This window comes from Phoenix dactylifera, unplaced genomic scaffold, assembly GCF_009389715.1.
Source record: "Phoenix dactylifera cultivar Barhee BC4 unplaced genomic scaffold, palm_55x_up_171113_PBpolish2nd_filt_p 001832F, whole genome shotgun sequence".
NCBI lineage: Eukaryota > Viridiplantae > Streptophyta > Magnoliopsida > Arecales > Arecaceae > Phoenix > Phoenix dactylifera.
The window spans coordinates 49767-67919 of NW_024069123.1; the positions used below are offsets into that span (position 1 = coordinate 49767).

The 18153-nt window shown below is 42.1% G+C and overlaps 1 protein-coding gene across 1 annotated transcript; it reads right to left on the bottom strand.

The window, feature by feature from the left end:
* Positions 1–3774: 3774 nt before the first annotated feature.
* LOC120109118 (patatin-like protein 2) lies at positions 3775–16934 on the bottom strand (the record flags this gene model as incomplete). The annotated part of the gene is made up of 4 exons (XM_039122856.1): positions 3775–4044; positions 4150–4322; positions 16380–16682; positions 16757–16934. Coding segments are annotated over 4 exons (745 nt in total), but the record flags the coding sequence as incomplete, so codon positions are not given.
* Between the last annotated feature and the right edge of the window lie 1219 nt (positions 16935–18153).

Consider the following 18153-nt stretch of genomic DNA (forward strand, 5'->3'; position numbering starts at 1 on the left):
GGATTTGCTAATCTCGCACATAACAAGATGTGACATTGTAACAACCCAGGATCTCACCCAAAATGGCTAGTCGGAAGGTATTATTTGAGTTCCTTGATCCTGTATAAGTACCCAAGATCTATCCAGCGAATAACCGATGTGGGGCTAAACACACGCCCGCACGGATCCTCACATACTCCCCCCATTCAAGCCCTAACGTTCTCGTCAGGCTAAGGGTTCATATCTATTCAAATCTAATCACAAACACCAAGATTGGCCCGTGGTCAGCCCTAATGGATCCGTGCTGCAGTGTCTCCTAATCTACATAGGTTATGGGCCGGGTCCGCTCTGATACCATTTATAACAACTCAGGATCTCACCCAAAATGGCTAGCCAGAAGGTATTATTTGGGTTCCTTTATCCTGTATAAGTACCCAAGATCTACCCAGCGAATAACCGATGTGGGACTAAACACATGCCCGCACGGGTCCTCACATACTCTCCCCGTTCAAGCCCTGACATTTTCGTCAGGCTAAGAGTTCAAATCTATTCAAATTTAATCATAAACACCACGATTGGCCCGTGGTCAACCCCAATGGATCCGTGCTGCAGTGTCCCCTAGTCCACATAGGTTATGGGTCGGGTCCGCTCTGATACCATTTGTTATTACCTAGGATCTCACCCAAAATGGCTAGCCAAAAGGTATTATTTGGGTTCCTTGATCCTGTATAAGTACTCAAGATCTACCCAGCGAATAACCGATGTGGAACTAAACACACGTCCGCATGGGTCCTCATAGACATCAAATGAAATAAGACATTCATGATCAATAAGCTGACTACCAAATAGTAAATCAACGTATAAGGTGGGCATATGCAGATGGAGGGAGTAAAGTGGGCGGTTTTAGCAAAAAAAAAAAAAAAAAAAAGTGGGCGGTTTTGAGGTCACCTTGCTAAAACAGTTGTCTTAGGATACCGTCAGTGGTAACAGTACGAGGTTGAAAAGGAGATGATGCAGAAATACTAAGAAAAGATTCATATAGAGTCATATGATAGGAAGCACTGAATTCTATGATCCGGGTCAGGGAAGACTTAGATACACCTGAAGTGCCGGTATTAGAGAAAGTAGGGGAAGCATGCTCAAGTGATAAATTCAGTGCTAGCCGTCTGCTGAGCAAACTGAGCGGAGAACTCTAGATAACAGCTAGAAGAAGTCAAGGACACATTAGAATTAGAATCTGGTGTTAGTGGTGTTTCCATATATGATCTTATCGTCACTTGGATGTTGAAGAAAGCTACAAGACATAAAAGTTGGCAGAGAAATACCAACGAGCAGGTAGCATGCAGTTCTCGTCAGCAATAAAAACTTGGAATTAATGCTCTCGTACGAGCCTAACAAGGAAGGGATTCAAATTTGGTGGCCGGACAATAACTGCACCTTCGTTGTAGGCTATGGAACAGTGAACAATCAAGGCCAATCAAGACTCGGAGAATTTGGTGCTCAATGTTATTTGAGACCTTTCATCGAACGGATTGTGCGCAAGAGTTCTGTTGCCGATTTTGGCCCAAAATGAAGCCAATCAAGACTACACGATGCTTTGAAATGCCTTTCCTGGATGATCAAGTGGTTTGAAGATGGCTGGGATCAAGGCACGAATCAAGTGCAATAAGAGGACCCGAGCACAAACCAGCAGAGAATGCTTCACTGATTTCAAACAAAGTCCGGCAAAGAATGAGACTTGGAGATGTACATTTAGTGATTAGGGAATGAGATCAATACATAAATGTTGGAAAAATAGATTGATAGTTGGACAGACACAGATGCAATGGCTCTAATATCATGTTACAATAAGGCATGGGTTGTGAAAAATGATGTTGTTACATTAGAGTAACCTCAAGAGTATATATGACCATACTAGACCGGTAGTGAGGCTACCACCGAAGAGTAAATACCCAAACATATGCAGATATAAAATCTAGGTCTCCAACATTTTCTATGATATTTTATATCCATTAAATTTATCCGAACAGCTTATCAGAAACATTCTCCCCACCATTAGAATTTCCAAGGAAGGCCTAACTCACATAAAATACCCATTGGAACAAGATATATGCAAAGGGGCTTTAATAAATTTAGTCCTCCATCGGCTATGCACAAAGTTAATTTTGGATATTTATATAAGACCAAAGAATCCAAATAGCATCTTCCAACTAGCTTTTTTTGGATGATGTCCTAATTTATAACAATTAGTGCAAACCTGACTCATGGCCCATAGCAACGGCTCTAATCATGGCATTTTTTATTAGATTTATGGTATTCGTTATTTGATTTGAATGAATTTGGATGCTTTACTTTGGCAAGGACGCCAAAGCTTCAACTAGGTGAGTATGTGAGGAGCCGTGAGGGTGTGTATTTAATCTCATATCAACCATGCACATGATAGATTTCTGGTACTTATACAAAACTAAGGAACCAAAATAATATCTTCTGCTAGCTTTTTTAGATGAGGTTTTAGGTTATTACAAAATGAATTTAGATCTTTAGCTTGGTAAGAATGCTAGAAGGCATTTGTTTAGTCACACGTCAACTACGCACCAGATTTTTGATACTTATATAGTATAAAGAAACTCAAATAATAGCTTTACTTAGCCTTTTTAAGTAAGGCTCTGAATTGTTATAGAAATAGTATCAGAGTGGACTAGGTTCACGGCTCATGTAGATTGGAATACATTGCAGCACGAGTCCATATAGGCTAACCTTAGGCTAATCATAATATTTGTGATCGGATTTATGATACTTGCAAATAGATTTGAATAAATTTAGACCATTATCCTAGCAAGGACATCAAAGTTTAAACAAGAGAGAAGGGTTACGTTGGCTGTGAGGATCCCTATAGGATTGTGGTGTCCCGCATTTACTATAAACTGGGTAGATCCTGCATACTTATACAAAGGTAAGGAACTTAAATTATATTTTTTGGTTAGTCTTTGTCCATGAGGTCTGTAGGTTCATGTAAACTAGCACATACTACTAAAAGAGCCTATTTGGATTGACCACATGCTGATTGTGATGTTTATAATTAGATTTATGGTACTTGTGAATATATTTTCATCTTTTTGCTTGTCGTGAGGGCGTGCATTTACTCCCATATTGGCTATATATAAGACAGATTTTGGATACTTATGTAGAGCTGAAAAACCCAAATCATGCCTTCTTAGCCTTTTCGGATGATATCCTAGGTTGTTACAGTAATCTTATGAATAATTTAAAATTTTAAGCAAATTTTCTGGATGGATGCACAGCTTTTATATGGTTTTCTCTAAAAACACCATCATGTCCTTTTTTCTGTGCTTCATGTCCTTTTTGTAGTCCTTTATCAATGTGTATGTTGAACACTTTTTAACAGGAAACAAGTATTTTAGGGGACGGATGATAGTTTGGTATTCAAAAGTATTGCAAATATCTACTTACAATTGAATTAGAAATTGAATGGCTTGTCCTTCCCCTTCACAAATTGTTGTCATTTGAAATAATCACAGATGAAGGGAATCATAGAGTTAACACCAAGCCTGTTTTGACAATAAGACTCTGAAAATTGCCTCATATTTATCTTTAATCTTTAATTTTCTAATATAGAATGGGCGAAGTTTTTCACTTCATATTTTGTCAGAAAAAAGAATTACTTCATATTTCTATCTTATAAACTAGGTATCTTTCTTCACTTAAATAAATGCATTCAACATAAACCAGGTTGCATACATCATTGACACAATTATTGCGCTTGGTACTACACGCTAGCGTATTTAACAGAATCATTGATGATAAACTTTTAAAAAAGAAACATTGATACTACGTTCATACGTTATTGAATTCTGCTGAGAACAGAGTCAACTTATTGTTGTCAAGCCATGACATATTTTTTCTTGGTAACATCAAGCCATGGCATACAATTGCTATAAAAGAATCAAATTCAGCTACAGATAATATTTTTTCTCCTCTTTAGCTTTAGTGAGCGGTGATCTCATCTCTCGAAGCCTTCGTTCTCCAGACAGCATCTTAGCAAATCTACAATAAATATTCATTAAATTGTTAGTACCCTGTATCAGAAACTACACTTGAATGTATGTATGTATACACACAACAGGACATGCATTCACAAAACACACTCACCTTGTAAGAGCTTGCTCGTTGGTTTCTTCGGACAGCGGTTCACAAACGCCTGTCTCAAGATTTGTCCTGATAGCAGGTTTTTTAAGTATCTCTTGGCCGATCTTAACGAGACTATTCAAGTTTTTCTTTGTGGAGATATCGACAGAAGAAATGGTTCCGCTTAATGTGTCATCCTGTATTGTAAACAAATGAAATAATTTAGCAGTACTCAATGTGGAGCTTGAACCCTTGAGCCTCATTCTTACACAGATTGACAAGGTGCTCTCTCTCTCACACACACACACACACACACACACTCACACTCGTACACATACATGGACATGCTCTTTTGCCAACTGTGAGGACCGGCCATTCAGCAGCCTATACCCAGTTGGGCCTGTGGGCTAGCCCAATGTAGCCAGCCATTTTGGAGGTCGCCACCTCCTCTTTGGGGAGGTCCTACTGTCAATAGAGGGGATGGACAGCTGGCTGCTGGAAGGGACAGCTGCCAGCAGCTTGAGCAGTTACCATCATTTAAGAAACCCCAAACCCCCCTCTCTGTCCTCCTCCTCCTCCTCCCACAGAACGGAGTCTGAGTCTCAGAACCGTCGGCCTAGGCGTTGAAGCAAGGATCGTCGCTAGTACTCCCCAGAAGCTAGGTAAGCCCCCATGCCTTCTCTTCTCCTGATTTATTCAGAATAACAAAGAAAGAAACAAAGAAAGAAACAAAGGAAGAAAGAAGGGAGGAAGGGGGCTGCTGGCAGGCCGAGGGCCACCGGCGACGGCCACCGGCTTCGGCCGCGATTACTGTCGGCACGGGCGTCGGCTGCTGGCAGGCCGAGGGCGTGGCCGCAGGCTCAGCCGCAGGCACGGCTGAGGACGCCGCGAGCCCGGCCACGGGCACCGCCGGCCATGGCCCGGCCCTCCCAAGCGCGCTTCCGTCTTTCACGGGAGAAGAATAGAGAGAGGAAGAAAGAGGGCTTGGGAGCGAGAGAGAATATGGGAGGTTTGAGAAGGAAAATCGAAGAAGAAGGAGAGGAGAGGAAAAGAAGAGAAGGAAGAGGGGACTCACCCGTGTGCGGCCGTGAGCGTCGCCGGCGCCGTTGGTCCCCTCCGCGGGCTCTTCCCCTCCCGAGCTTTCTCTCTCCTCCACAGGAAGAAGAGAGGGCCGACCGCCGCGGGCGTAGCCGGCGCCGTCGGCCTCAAGCCCCCCCCCCCCCCGAGCCTCGGCAGAGGGTCGCCCCTCTTCGGTCACAGAAGGCGAGAGAGGGGAAGGGGAGAAGAAGAAAGAACGGGAGGAGAAGGGGAAGCTTCGGGAAGGAGAAGAAAAGAAACAGTGAAGAAAAAGAAAGAAAAGAAAAAGAAAAAGAAAAGAAAAGAAGAAAAAAAAAAAAGAGAAGAGAAAAGAAAAGAGTGGGTTAATGGGTCGGAATCGGGTTCGGGTCCGAAACCCGTTAAGCCCAATAATAAGAAATTGATTTAGCCAATTGAACCTGAACCCGAGCCTAATTAAATTGGGCTAAGTCTGGACGAGCCCAAACTGCCAAATTGGGTCAAATCCGAACCGAATTAAGCCCAAATTGATTTGGGTCCGAACCCAATTAAATTGAGTTAGTTCCAGCAGACTCAATCTGGTTTTAAATCGAACCCCAAAGGCTTCAAATTGGACTTGGGCTAGATCCTTGGATGGGATCCAGGCAAGTAAGTTCATAGTGTGATGAACTGAGAAATTATATAATAAATAAATAGAAAATAATGTAATTCCTATGATGTTGTTTTAGGTAATTAAGGATTTGTCACCTGGATTTGAGAAATTTGAAAAGCGAATCACGGTAAGTAATCTATTTTAATTTTATTGTGGATCATGTGAGTACTATGTTTATTAAGATTTTAAAGTGTTATTCGTGTATATATTTCATGAATGGGTGTATTATAAAATGTAAGTAACCTATCCTAATCTTCTATGGATCATGCATGTAATTGACCTGTCCCAACTTTATTGTGAATTATGTATCTTGAGTTATGAATTATGCACATGTATATGAGTGGTATGTTCTAGCCATATAATGTATGATTATGCATGTATTGAGCTTATGCAGATTTTATTATGCATGCAAGATGAATTGGGTTACATTGCTATGTAATTGTGATATCCATATGAAATAAGATAATGAATTGCATCTAGTTATGTGCACTGCTTGCAAGGGGTACCTAAGGGTTTTTATTGCTACGGGCCGAATGCAACTGAGCCGGCCTTGCCAGTGGCCGATAATGACTGAGCCAGCCCCGCCAGTGGCCGACTAATAACTGAGCAGGCCCCGCCAGTGACCAATAATGAATTCGCCGTAGCATCTATGAGGTACTACCTATACGAAGCATTGTCTACTCTTAAGAGCTACTGACCCAATGTAACTGAGCCGGCCTTGCCAGTGGCCGAGAATGACTGAGCCAGCCCCGCCAGTGGCCGCCTAATAACTGAGCCGGTCTCGCCAGTGGCCAAGAATGACTTCGCAGTAGCATTTAAGAGCACGACCACGGCATGCCGGGGGGCACGGTTTTCATATGCATACTTTATGAAAATGATATTTGAAGCATGATCATGAGGCTCATTTCAGAGCCTGGGTATATGAGGCGGGTGTTTCCAAATCCTGCAGATGCGTTTTGGGGAGAAGCAAAATCGGTGAGGGGTGAAGGACGCTTGCGTGAAGCCCCGGAACCGGCCAACATCTGGCAGGGGAGCCCCGTGTTTCCCCCTCATGTGGGCCCGATAGTCACGTGCCCTGCGCAGGCGGGCCGTGACATTTATGAACGTGCCTGACCAAAGCATACATTGTTTTTCAACGGGTTTTGAATATATCATTATGAAATGTTGTATTTTGCTATAACCGATATCTCCTTTAAATTGCATACATATTATGCCATGAAGATGATTAGTTAAATATGCATGTCAGCTTCTCAAACCCTGCATAAACATGGTTACCGTTATGTTCGATCCGGTAAGATTATGTATGATTACTTACTGAGCCGTGTAGCTCATATCCGTTCATTTACTTTTTCTTTCAGATCCTCACCACTGATAGCTGCCAGAGACACGTTAATTTGGTATCAGGGCTTCTGGGGTAAAGCAAGTATACTTTTGTGTACATAAACTATGTAGAAGCTCTGTATTTGGGTACTGACCAGCATGTTGTACTAAGAATGCTTTCATATGAAAAGATTCGGTTGGTTTGACTACCCTATTACCCAGGTATGAGGCTGCGTGCTATTGCGGGTAGTAGTCGGCAATAGCACGGCCGTGTCACGGATCCGGGTCCGGGGCGTGACATTTTCGTGGTATCAGAGCAATAGGTTAACCATGAGTAAAAATTTTAAGCTTTAATAAGGAAATGGGTAGTTAAGTCTCATTTAGTGAGATTCCGCATAACCGGAAAGGAAAGAAAAGATTTTATTGGTCGTATCATCGGTCAGTCACGAAAATTGCTTGACACAAATATTTTGACAGGTGATAATGAGCAACAAAAAGAAAGAAGCTAGGGCTAATACAAAGCCATTCTAGGGGCATGATTGTGACAGGTATGGTATTAGAGCTTAAGATTTAAGACTACTAAGGATTTTGGTGTTTTGAATCAGAATGCTAACGAGCCATGCCAAAATAAGAAAAAGCTATTTTTGGAGATTTCTCGACGGAGTAATTTGTATTTTGGATTATGATTAAATTAGATTTTGACTGATGTTAAGTGGAATACTAGCCATGGAATATTAAAGTACATTGTGATTATTTATGTATCAGTATATAGGTGATATTGGAAGTTTAACTTGGTACTGGGTACTGTGGATGATACTTCTAGTTTGAAGTTAATTATTTTGATGACAAGATAGGGTTTATTCATAAGTTGTTTAATGCTTGGATAAGGAAAGGTTTTATATTCTTCGGGGATGAAATTTGTATGACAATTATGCATGAAACTATTATATAGAAAGAAAGTATATTTGAGAATGAGATTTAAGAGTTTCTCCTTGTTTACTTGGAATGTGAAATATTAGATCTTTGCAAATTATAATGCAAGATTAATATTTTGATTGGAAGTCATTTAGTAAATTCCGAGAATAATTTTCAATGTTGAAGAATATTTTAGGCTCAAATGTTCTACTATGGATAAAGTGCAGTAGTTTGTGATCCTGTGATAATCAATTAAATGAATATTAGTTTGAAGTTTTGACCAAAAAAAAAAAAAAAAGAGAGAAATGATGATGACATGGGGTCATTAGGAAATGCGAGCGGAATCAGCAATAGAGTTGATATGGGAACAGGCCCAATAGCACATGATGTTTCAGGGGTTTGTACTTAGTGACCCTGCTTCTAAGATTTGAAGTAAACTATTTCATCTCTAATAGAAGGGCAATTATTAAATGCTTTCGTTTATCACTAAGAAGCAAGTTTAAATTGTTTCATGAGGAAGCTGAAAGTTATGGATGATAATTCCACATATCATCGTCTAGTGGAAAGAGTACAATAGAAGAAGATTTTTAAATAGAGATCTTACAACAAAAGTATACATCCTTTTCTTTTAACGGGGATGTGAGATCCAGAATCACCTTCTAGCAATGCTAAAGTAGGGCAGATTATTGTTCATGCAATTTAAAGATACCTAATATAAGATTGGGATATTGAGAAATAATTTTCAGAAGTTTACACAATTTCGAGCTTAAAATGTCCTAAGATGACTTGAGAGCTTATCTCGTATTAGGAAAGAAGGCTTATTTTCAATGAATGAAGTTGTTGAAAATGTAAAATTCATTTTAAAGCGTTGTCGCTTTATTTAAGAGGATCTTATGTTGGGATACCCTTTCTTTGCTCGCTCATGGAAAAGTAAAAAGAAGTTTTGGCTAAGTAACATTCGATCAAGATGGAGGAAAGATTTGAAATGCAAATACAGATGAGGAATTAAATAGTTCTGTTTGTAGGCAAATAGTATGTTGATCAAAAGTTATTTGTGAATTCAAAGGAATTTGATCAGAATGCGCAGCGAAAACATAGTGATCTGAATTATTTATCTAAGTTGGCCAGAAGTATTATTCTTTTGATTCGGAAAGTTTTAATAACAAAAGATTTGATCTGTTTTCTTGTGTAGTAAGATTTTTCTTGATAAATAAAAGGAGAATGTTCTGATTTTTGGATAGCACTGTGCTATCCTAGATTCTCCAGTTTTATGTCATGCTAAGAACTTCTTAGCATCTTTTGACATGAATTAATAGATCATCGATTTTGATCTTGGATCTAGAATATGTTGGTATGAACCTTCTCCCTCCTAAATTTGAAGCTTGAATTTTTTTTAATTATATCCATCCTTTATTTGATTGAAAGAAATTGAGGTTGTCAAATTGACTTTGATGAATATCTATCAAGGGTGGATTGAAGTTGTTTATGATCTAATCTTGTGATAGATCGGGTAATCGAGAGCAGTTGATACTTGACAAAGAAAACTCGAAGTTCTTATTCAGAATTGAGATGTAGATTTTGTGTATAAGAGAAAAGTTTGATTTAGATCACCTACCAAAGAATCAAATCTGAAAATGTTAGACCTTATTCTTTTTGATAAGATCTAATGATGAAACTGTATTGATGAATAGAATTATTGAAAAAAAAAAATTTTGAATTAGAATTCTAATGGAGAAAAGTGTTGTTGATTCTCTGAATAATCTGGAGATAGCTATATAATTTCACCAGTGAGTTTTTCTATTGTGGCAATTCCTGGAAGATTTTGAGCATCTTAAATTTAGTATTAACAGATTGATGGTTCCTTAGGGCTTAGACCTGGAATGGCCCCTACACCTAGCTATAACATTTTCAATCTTTCTCTTCGAAAGGGGTTTGAGGGTTTTGCTAGGATAAAGGTTGATCATTAAATTGTAGGCAAAGTTAAGAGAAGAAAGAGGATTATAGATTATGAAAAGTATTTGATGCTAATGCTCTCACCTATTTCTATTAACCTGATTACGACCGTTGTGTGGACTTAATCGAGAGCAATTAATTTTTTGGGCCAAGAATCATAGCATTTAAAATCTAAGGTGGAAGATTAGTCTTCTTTTGGAAGAGATCAAAGAACTCCTAAGTGTCGTAAGTGGAAAGGATTAAGTTTTGAGATGCCATAACTTTGTTTGTCATAATTTTTTTTTATGTCAAAAATTTTTAAGTAGGTACTTCGAGAGGGAGACTAATTGAGATCTTGAGGATGACGTGATTGTTGATACTTTTAAAGCCTGAGCCTTAAGTAAGTAAATTTCGAGGACGAAATTTCTTTTAAGGGGAGAAGAATGTGAGGACCGGCCCATTTCAGCAGCCTATACCCAGTTGGGCCTTTGGGCTAGCCCAATGTAGCCAGCCCATTTGGAGGTCGCCCACCTCCTCCTTTGGGGAGGTCCTACTGTCAATAGAGGGGATGGACAGCTGGCTGCTGGAAGGGACAGCTTGCCAGCAGCTTGAGCAGTTACCATCATTTAAGAAACCCCAAACCCCCCTCTCTGTCCTCCTCCTCCTCCTCCCACAGAACGGAGTCTGAGTCTCAGAACCGTCGGCCTAGGCGTTGAAGCAAGGATCGTCGCTAGTACTCCCCAGAAGCTAGGTAAGCCCCCATGCCTTCTCTTCTCCTGATTTATTCAGAATAACAAAGAAAGAAACAAAGAAGAAACAAAGGAAGAAAGAAGGGAGGAAGGGGGCTGCTGGCAGGCCGAGGGCCACCGGCGACGGCCACCGGGCTTCGGCCGCGATTACTGTCGGCACGGGCGTCGGGCTGCTGGCAGGCCGAGGGCGTGTGCCGCAGGCTCAGCCGCAGGCACGGCTGAGGACGCCGCGAGCCCGGCCACGGGGCACCGCCGGCCATAGCCCGGCCCTCCCAAGCGCGCTTCCGTCTTTCACGGGAGAAGAATAGAGAGAGGAAGGAAAGAGGGCTTGGGAGCGAGAGAGAATATGGGAGGTTTGAGAAGGAAAATCGAAAGAAGAAGGAGAGGAGAGGAAAAGAAGAGAAGGAAGAGGGGGACTCACCCGTGTTGCGGCCCGTGAGCGTCGCCGGCCAGCCGTTGGTCCCCTCCGCGGGCTCTTCCCCTCCCGAGCTTTCTCTTCTCCTCCACAGGAAGAAGAGAGGGCCGGACCGCCGCGGGCGTAGCCGGCGCCGTCGGCCTCAAGGCCCCCCCCCCCCCCTTGAGCCTCGGCAGGGGGGTCGCCCCTCTTCGGTCACAGAAGGCGAGAGAGGGGAAGGGGAGAAGAAGAAAGAACGGGAGGAGAAGGGGAAGCTTCGGGAAGGAGAAGAAAAGAAACAGTGAAGAAAAAGAAAGAAAAAGAAAAAAGAAAAAGAAAAGAAAAGAAGAAAAAAAAAAGAGAAGAGAAAAGAAAAGAGTGGGTTAATGGGTCGGAATCGGGTTTCGGGTCCGAAACCCGTTAAGCCCAATAATAAGAAATTGATTTAGCCAAATTGAACCTGAACCCGAGCCTAATTAAATTGGGCTTAAGTCTGGACGAGCCCAAACTGCAAATTGGGTCAAATCCGAACCGAATTAAGCCCAAATTGATTTGGGTCCGAAACCCAATTAAATTGAGTTAGTTCCAGCAGACCCAATCTGGTTTTAAATCGGAACCCCAAAGGCTTCAAATTGGACTTGGGCTAGATCCTTGGATGGGATCCAGGCAAGTAAGTTCATAGTGTGATGAACTGAGAAATTATATAATAAATAAATAGAAAATAATGTAATTCCTATGATGTTGTTTTAGGTAATTAAGGATTTGTCCACCTGGATTTGAGAAATTTGGAAGCGAATCACGGTAAGTAATCTATTTTAATTTTATTGTGGATCATGTGAGTACTATGTTTATTAAGATTTTAAAGTGTTATTCGTGTATATATTTCATGAATGGTGTATTATAAAATGTAAGTAAACCTATCCTAATCTTCTATGGATCATGCATGTAATTGACCTGTCCCAAGTTTATTGTGAATTAATGTATCTTGAGTTATGAATTATGCACATGTATATGAGTGGTATGTTTCTAGCCATATAATGTATGATTATGCATGTATTGAGCTTATGCAGATTTTATTATGCATGCAAGAATGAATTGGTTACATTGCTATGTAATTGTGATATCCATATGAAATAAGATAATGAATTGCATCTAGTTATGTGCACTGCTTGCAAGGGGTACCTAAGGGTTTTTATGCTACGGGCCGAATGCAACTGAGCCCGGCCTTGGCCATAGTGGCCGATAATGACTGAGCCAGCCCGCCAGTTGGCCGACTAATAACTGAGCAGGCCTCGCCAGTGACCAATAATGAATTCGCCGTAGCATTCTATGAGGTACTACCTATACGAAGCATTGTCTACTCTTAAGAGCTACTGACCCCAATGTAACTGAGCCGGCCTTGCCAAGTGGCCGAGAATGACTGAGCCAGCCCCGCCAGTGGCCGCCTAATAACTGAACCGGTCTCGCCAGTGGCCAAGAATGACTTCGCAGTAGCATTTAAGAGCACGACCACGGCATTGCCGGGGGCACGGCTTTCATATGCATACTTTATGAAAATGATATTTGAAGCATGATCATGAGGCTCATTTCAGAGCCTGGGTATATGAGGCGGGTGTTTCCAAATCCTGCAGATGCGTTTTGGGGAGAGCAAATCGGTGAGGGGTGAAGGACGCTTGCGTGAAGCCCCGGAACCGGCCAACATCTGGCAGGGGAGGCCCCGTGTTTCCCCCTCATGTGGCCCGATAGTCACGTGCCCTGCGCAGGCGGGCCGTGACATTTATGAACGTGCCTGACCAAAGCCATACATTGTTTTTCAACGGGTTTTGAATATATCATTATGAAATGTTGTATTTTGCTATAACCGATTCTCCTTTAAATTGCATACATATTATGCCATGAAGATTGATTAGTTAAATATGCATGTCAGCTTCTCAAACCCTGCATAAACATGGTTACCGTTATGTTCGATCCGGTAAGATTATGTATGATTACTTACTGAGCCGTGTAGCTCATATCCGCTTCATTACTTTTTCTTCAGATCCTCACCACTGATAGCTGCCAGAGACACGTTAATTTGGTATCAGGGCTCTGGGGTAAAGCAAGTATACTTTTTGTGTACATAAACTATGTAGAAGCTCTGTATTTGGGTACTGACCAGCATGTTGTACTAAGAATGCTTTCATATGAAAAGATTCGGTTGGTTTGACTACCCTATTACCCAGGTATGAGGCTGGCGTGCTATTGCGGGTAGTAGTCGGCAATAGCAGCGGCCGTGTCACGGATCCCGGTCCGGGGCGTGACCACCAACGACAACAGAAATTATTTTAAATCATGTTCCTTTGACTGGCATAAAGAAGTTTTTATAATTTTTATGCGTTTTGATATAACAATGAAGAATTTACTCAAATGGTCAATTACAGAAAATACATTAAGTCATACAATACTTCAAGTCTAATAAGGACTAGAGGTTGTGTATGTTTTTTATCTAGCAAGAAACAGAGCATTCCTATGATATAATATATACCAAAAAATTTTGACTCACCAATTACTAATTGCTTCTCAGTATCATGATGCTACACTTTGCAAAAGCACCTGTTAAATATCTTAACGAAAAATGCACTAAAGCAGTAATATTTATTAAAGGATCCTTCTCTTACACTTTACTGATATTGAAAACAATTACTTGTTAATGGGTGTTCTGAGAACCAAGGTGGGAGGAAGATTGACAGAAATTCAGATGAGGGCAGCAGGAATCTAGGTGTAATACCCTAGAAAAAAAAAAAAAAAAAGGTTGACAGGCCGGCCCGAAAAGACCGGGCCCATTCCCCTTATTACGATCGTGCCTTAGGCACGTTCGTGGAAGGGGGGCTGAAACGCGTTGGGGGTAACCGCCGGAGAAGAGGGATCGTGGGGGGGAGGCGGTGGATTTCGTGAGCCGGCCGGTCAAGGAGGAGCCTTAAAGCCTCTCCTCCCTTCAAGAAGAACCCCACGAATTGGGAGAAGAAACTTTGGATCCGTGCGCGTTGGTCCGAGTTGCTCACTCAAGATTTCTCCACCGATTTCTCGCCGGAAGGGTCGCCAGAGCATCCCGTCGGACTAAGGTAAGCCCTTGTGCTTCATTTCTTGGATTTGGGGCGGTGTTGATGGGGTTTTAGGCCGGTGAAACCGTCGGAGAGGGATCCGAAATAGGGTACCCCTGTTTCGGCCTCTCTCTTCCAGATTTTGCCGCCGCGCCGCCGGCCGCCGGTTGGCTGAGATCCATGGCATATGGGGTGTTGATTTGGACTGAGAAGGGATTGTGAGGGACTTCTAGGGTTTTAGTTGGGGATGGGGAGAGGTGGACCGAGGTCTCCTTCCTCGTGATCCCATCTCCTTTCCTTCCTCTCGTTGGTTGGCCGCCGGCCGGCGACGACGGTGGGAGCTGAGCCACTGTGACTGTCGTTAGGTGAATGCCGAGCCACCATCATGGTGGTCTTCGATTGATGATGCAGGAGGGGGGAACCCTTTCGGTTCTTGGGGGATGACGAAGAAGAGGAGACCTCTTCTTCTTCTCTCTTTCTTTTGGCCGGCCACCATCGCCGGTGACTGCAGCAGAGGCGGCCGGCGATGGTTCGGCCAGTGGTGGCCAAGGGTGGGGAAGGTGAGGGCACAGCCACCATGGCTGTTGCCCTTGGACCAAAGAGATGGAGGATGGGAGAGGTACTCCCATCCGTGAAGGAAGAAGGGAAGGGAAGAACCCTTCTCTCTCATCCACCCTTTTCTTGGTCTCTTCATCGAGACTGGCCATCGTCGCCGGCATGGCAGCAGCCACGGCTGGCGACGACATTGTCGGTGGTACAAGGGTGGGAGTCGGGCCACCCCGACTGCCCTAGAATCTGGAGGGATTGAGATGTTTGGGGACCTGGTGATGGACCCCATAGTAGATGTAAATTATGGTTTAAAATATTTAAATATTAAATAATTTAGTTGTGATTTATAATTGATGTTGTAGGGGAAGAGTCAGCGGTGCCAGGAGGTTTTGATCAGGAGACTCAACACCCTAGCTCGTAGGTTATGATTCGGACCCATATTTGAGTCAGTCTACAAATTCCTGTAAGAATCCCTACATCTGAGCACCTCTATGCATATATTTGATTTATTGTTGGATTTATTTTATAATTATGTTGTTATTTATTTTATGAGCTCATATGGCACATATGAGGTGTGCATTTTGTTTATTATGAAAATATTGAAATAATTAAATTGGGAAGAATTAACGTATTTTTGAGAATTTATGAAAGTATGTGATGTGATTGAAATGTGAGTAAATATGTAAAACTAAACATGTAAAATGGGTTGGACTAACCTTCTCATGAGATAGCCTCTACGAGCTTATGCGTAGGATAGCTGCCACGAGCTGATGCATGGGATAGCCTCTACGAGCTTATGCATATGATAGCCTCCACGGGCTTACGCATGGGATAGCTGCCACGAGCTTATGCGTGGGATTTGTACAGTATTGGACTAGGTTATGATCTTGGTTAGTCTAAAGCCAGAAGTGAAAAATCTTAAAACTTGGGAATCAGAGCAATACGAAAGTGGATCACATAATGTGTAAAAAGGATTTATGTATATGTACTGGTTATATATACTTGTTGTTTGTTGAGCTTTTGAATGATGAAATGACATTTATTTGTTGCTTTGATTATTTTATTATTATTACTGTGTGGGGCTGTTGGAATTCTTACTAAGCTGGAAAAACTCATACTACTCTTACTTTCTTTTTCAAAGGCACTGGATTTGTAGAATCCATCGGGTGGGACGATAAGTGAGATCGATATGGAGTCTAACTGCTAGATAGTTGGAAGTTAATTTATCTTTTGTTTATGGACATTTGAAATTATGTAATTAATCAGTACATTTTAGTTGGATTTGATTTAATTACATAAATCATTTATTTTGGCATTTATGTGAATATTGTACCTTTTAGGCCTTACATGATCTCTAGGGTTTTACTTTAGGGATTATGTGGCCGTGTCACGTGGTCAACCCGAGTGATGGGTTTGGGGCGTAACACTAGCTCATAATGTACAGCAGATGATTCTACCAACTTAAGCAAATATCACCCTTAATAATTTGTTAATTGTTGTGATACTTTTTGAGGAGCACTTTCGATAGAATGGGCACTATTATTCTGAGATGTGATTTAATTGCCTCTAAGTACATCAATGAACCTTTCTAAGAAGAAAATTGTTACCTGAATGCGCAAGTATCTAGATTGGGAATGCAAGGCTTGGAAGACCACAGATAGATGGATATCAACCATATCCCCACTTGCTTGAGTAAAGGCGTCAATTAATGGATTTGAGCCACCACTTAACAACCAACCTAGAATTCCCCATTTCCTGGCTTCTTTAGCATCAAACTTCTCCTCGTTCTTTTGTGTGCCTGTTCCTATTGAGATCACTAAAAATCTGCCATAGTCTGTGGGCTTAATTGGAAAGAAATCTTGGTTCCCTTTGAAAATCTCCTTTGTTACTTCTCCCATAGCAACTAATGCCTGTATTGAAAATTTAGTGCAAATGTATAAAATTATCATATAAAGGGAATTCAGAGGCTCTTATGTCAAACTACCGGATTATTAGCTGCAACGCCACCATCAATTAAGTTGAACTCTCTCAGCTTTCCCTCAGAATCCTTGGTTTCGAAGTTGTGGGCCGGAAGGTAAGTTGGTGCAGCAGATGTGCTAATGCAAATATCAGACAAATGAGCATCCAGCAAACCATTATTTTTCACCTGCAGATAAACATCCCTTGTTAAATATTTGAAAAGGATACTATGATGAAGTAGTTTGGGTATTCCACATTAGTAAACAGTTGGTCAAATGAAGCCAACCATTTTAAAAAGGATTTCTTTAATTAATCATAGCCAAAAATGCTTGTTGTCATATTATTTTTTCCCCCCTTAATTAAAAGAACGATAAGTATAACATAGTTTGCAGTTAGGTTTGAATTGCTAATCCTTAGTTTTGTTTAAGATTGTGTGATCCTATGAGAAACTAAGGCAATGGAGGTATATTTATAAGTCATAGGTGTAAAGTAGGATCACTTATCAAGTTTCCAGTGAAGATCGGCTTCCAGTGACCATGGTCCGGTCAGTTCTCTCCTTGATCCCCATTTACTTACTCTCCAATGCTTTCATCCTAGTGTCGGTTCTGAGGTCTCTTGAGCAGCTATTCAGAAATTTTATTTGGGGTAGGCATAGAGGCAGAGGAGGTATTCATATGCTAGTATGGGAGGTGGTGTGTCAGCCTACTAGGGTTGGGGGTGTAGTCCTTAGTAGAGAGACGGGAGGTGTTAGCGGCCCGACATGTCGCGAGATTTATACTCGAGCTTGATAGTATGTGGTCCTCGTTGATGAGGGCGAAGTATGGAGTGTTGGTGCCTGGAGTGAGAGCCGCTCGTTGCTACTCACCACTATGGAGGGAGATGTGTGCCAGAGTTATGCTGGTCCTTCCAAAGATTAGATGGGCCATTGGGACGGCCGGTCCATCGATGTTTTGGAGGATTGCTGGGTGACTGCGCAGCCGCTTAGCCGTCTGCCGACCATGGTGGATTCGGGACGACTGGCGGGCCACACGGTTAGTGATTTGATGGTTTCAGAGGAGAGCCGATGGAGGGAGGAGCTAGTTCGGGCGGCTTTTGGGATCACTTGGTGGAGATGGTCTTGGCTCTTCCAGTGCCTGTATGGGGGGAGACTAATAGGCTAGTGTGGGCATCGACGGGGCGGTCGCAGGTGCATGCAAGGAATATACAGGCTTTGTTTAGGAGGGAGCCAGTGCGGCAGATCAAGGGAGGATGGATTTGGAGGATGCGGATTCATCCGCGGGTGGCGCTCTTCTTTTGGAAGGTGGCATGGGGATACCTTCCTACCAAGAGCGTGCTAGTTAGGCGGGGCATGCAAATCCCTCTATGTTGCGAGGTGTGCACGACTCTAAGGAGACTATTGGCATACTCTTCTGTAGTGTCCAG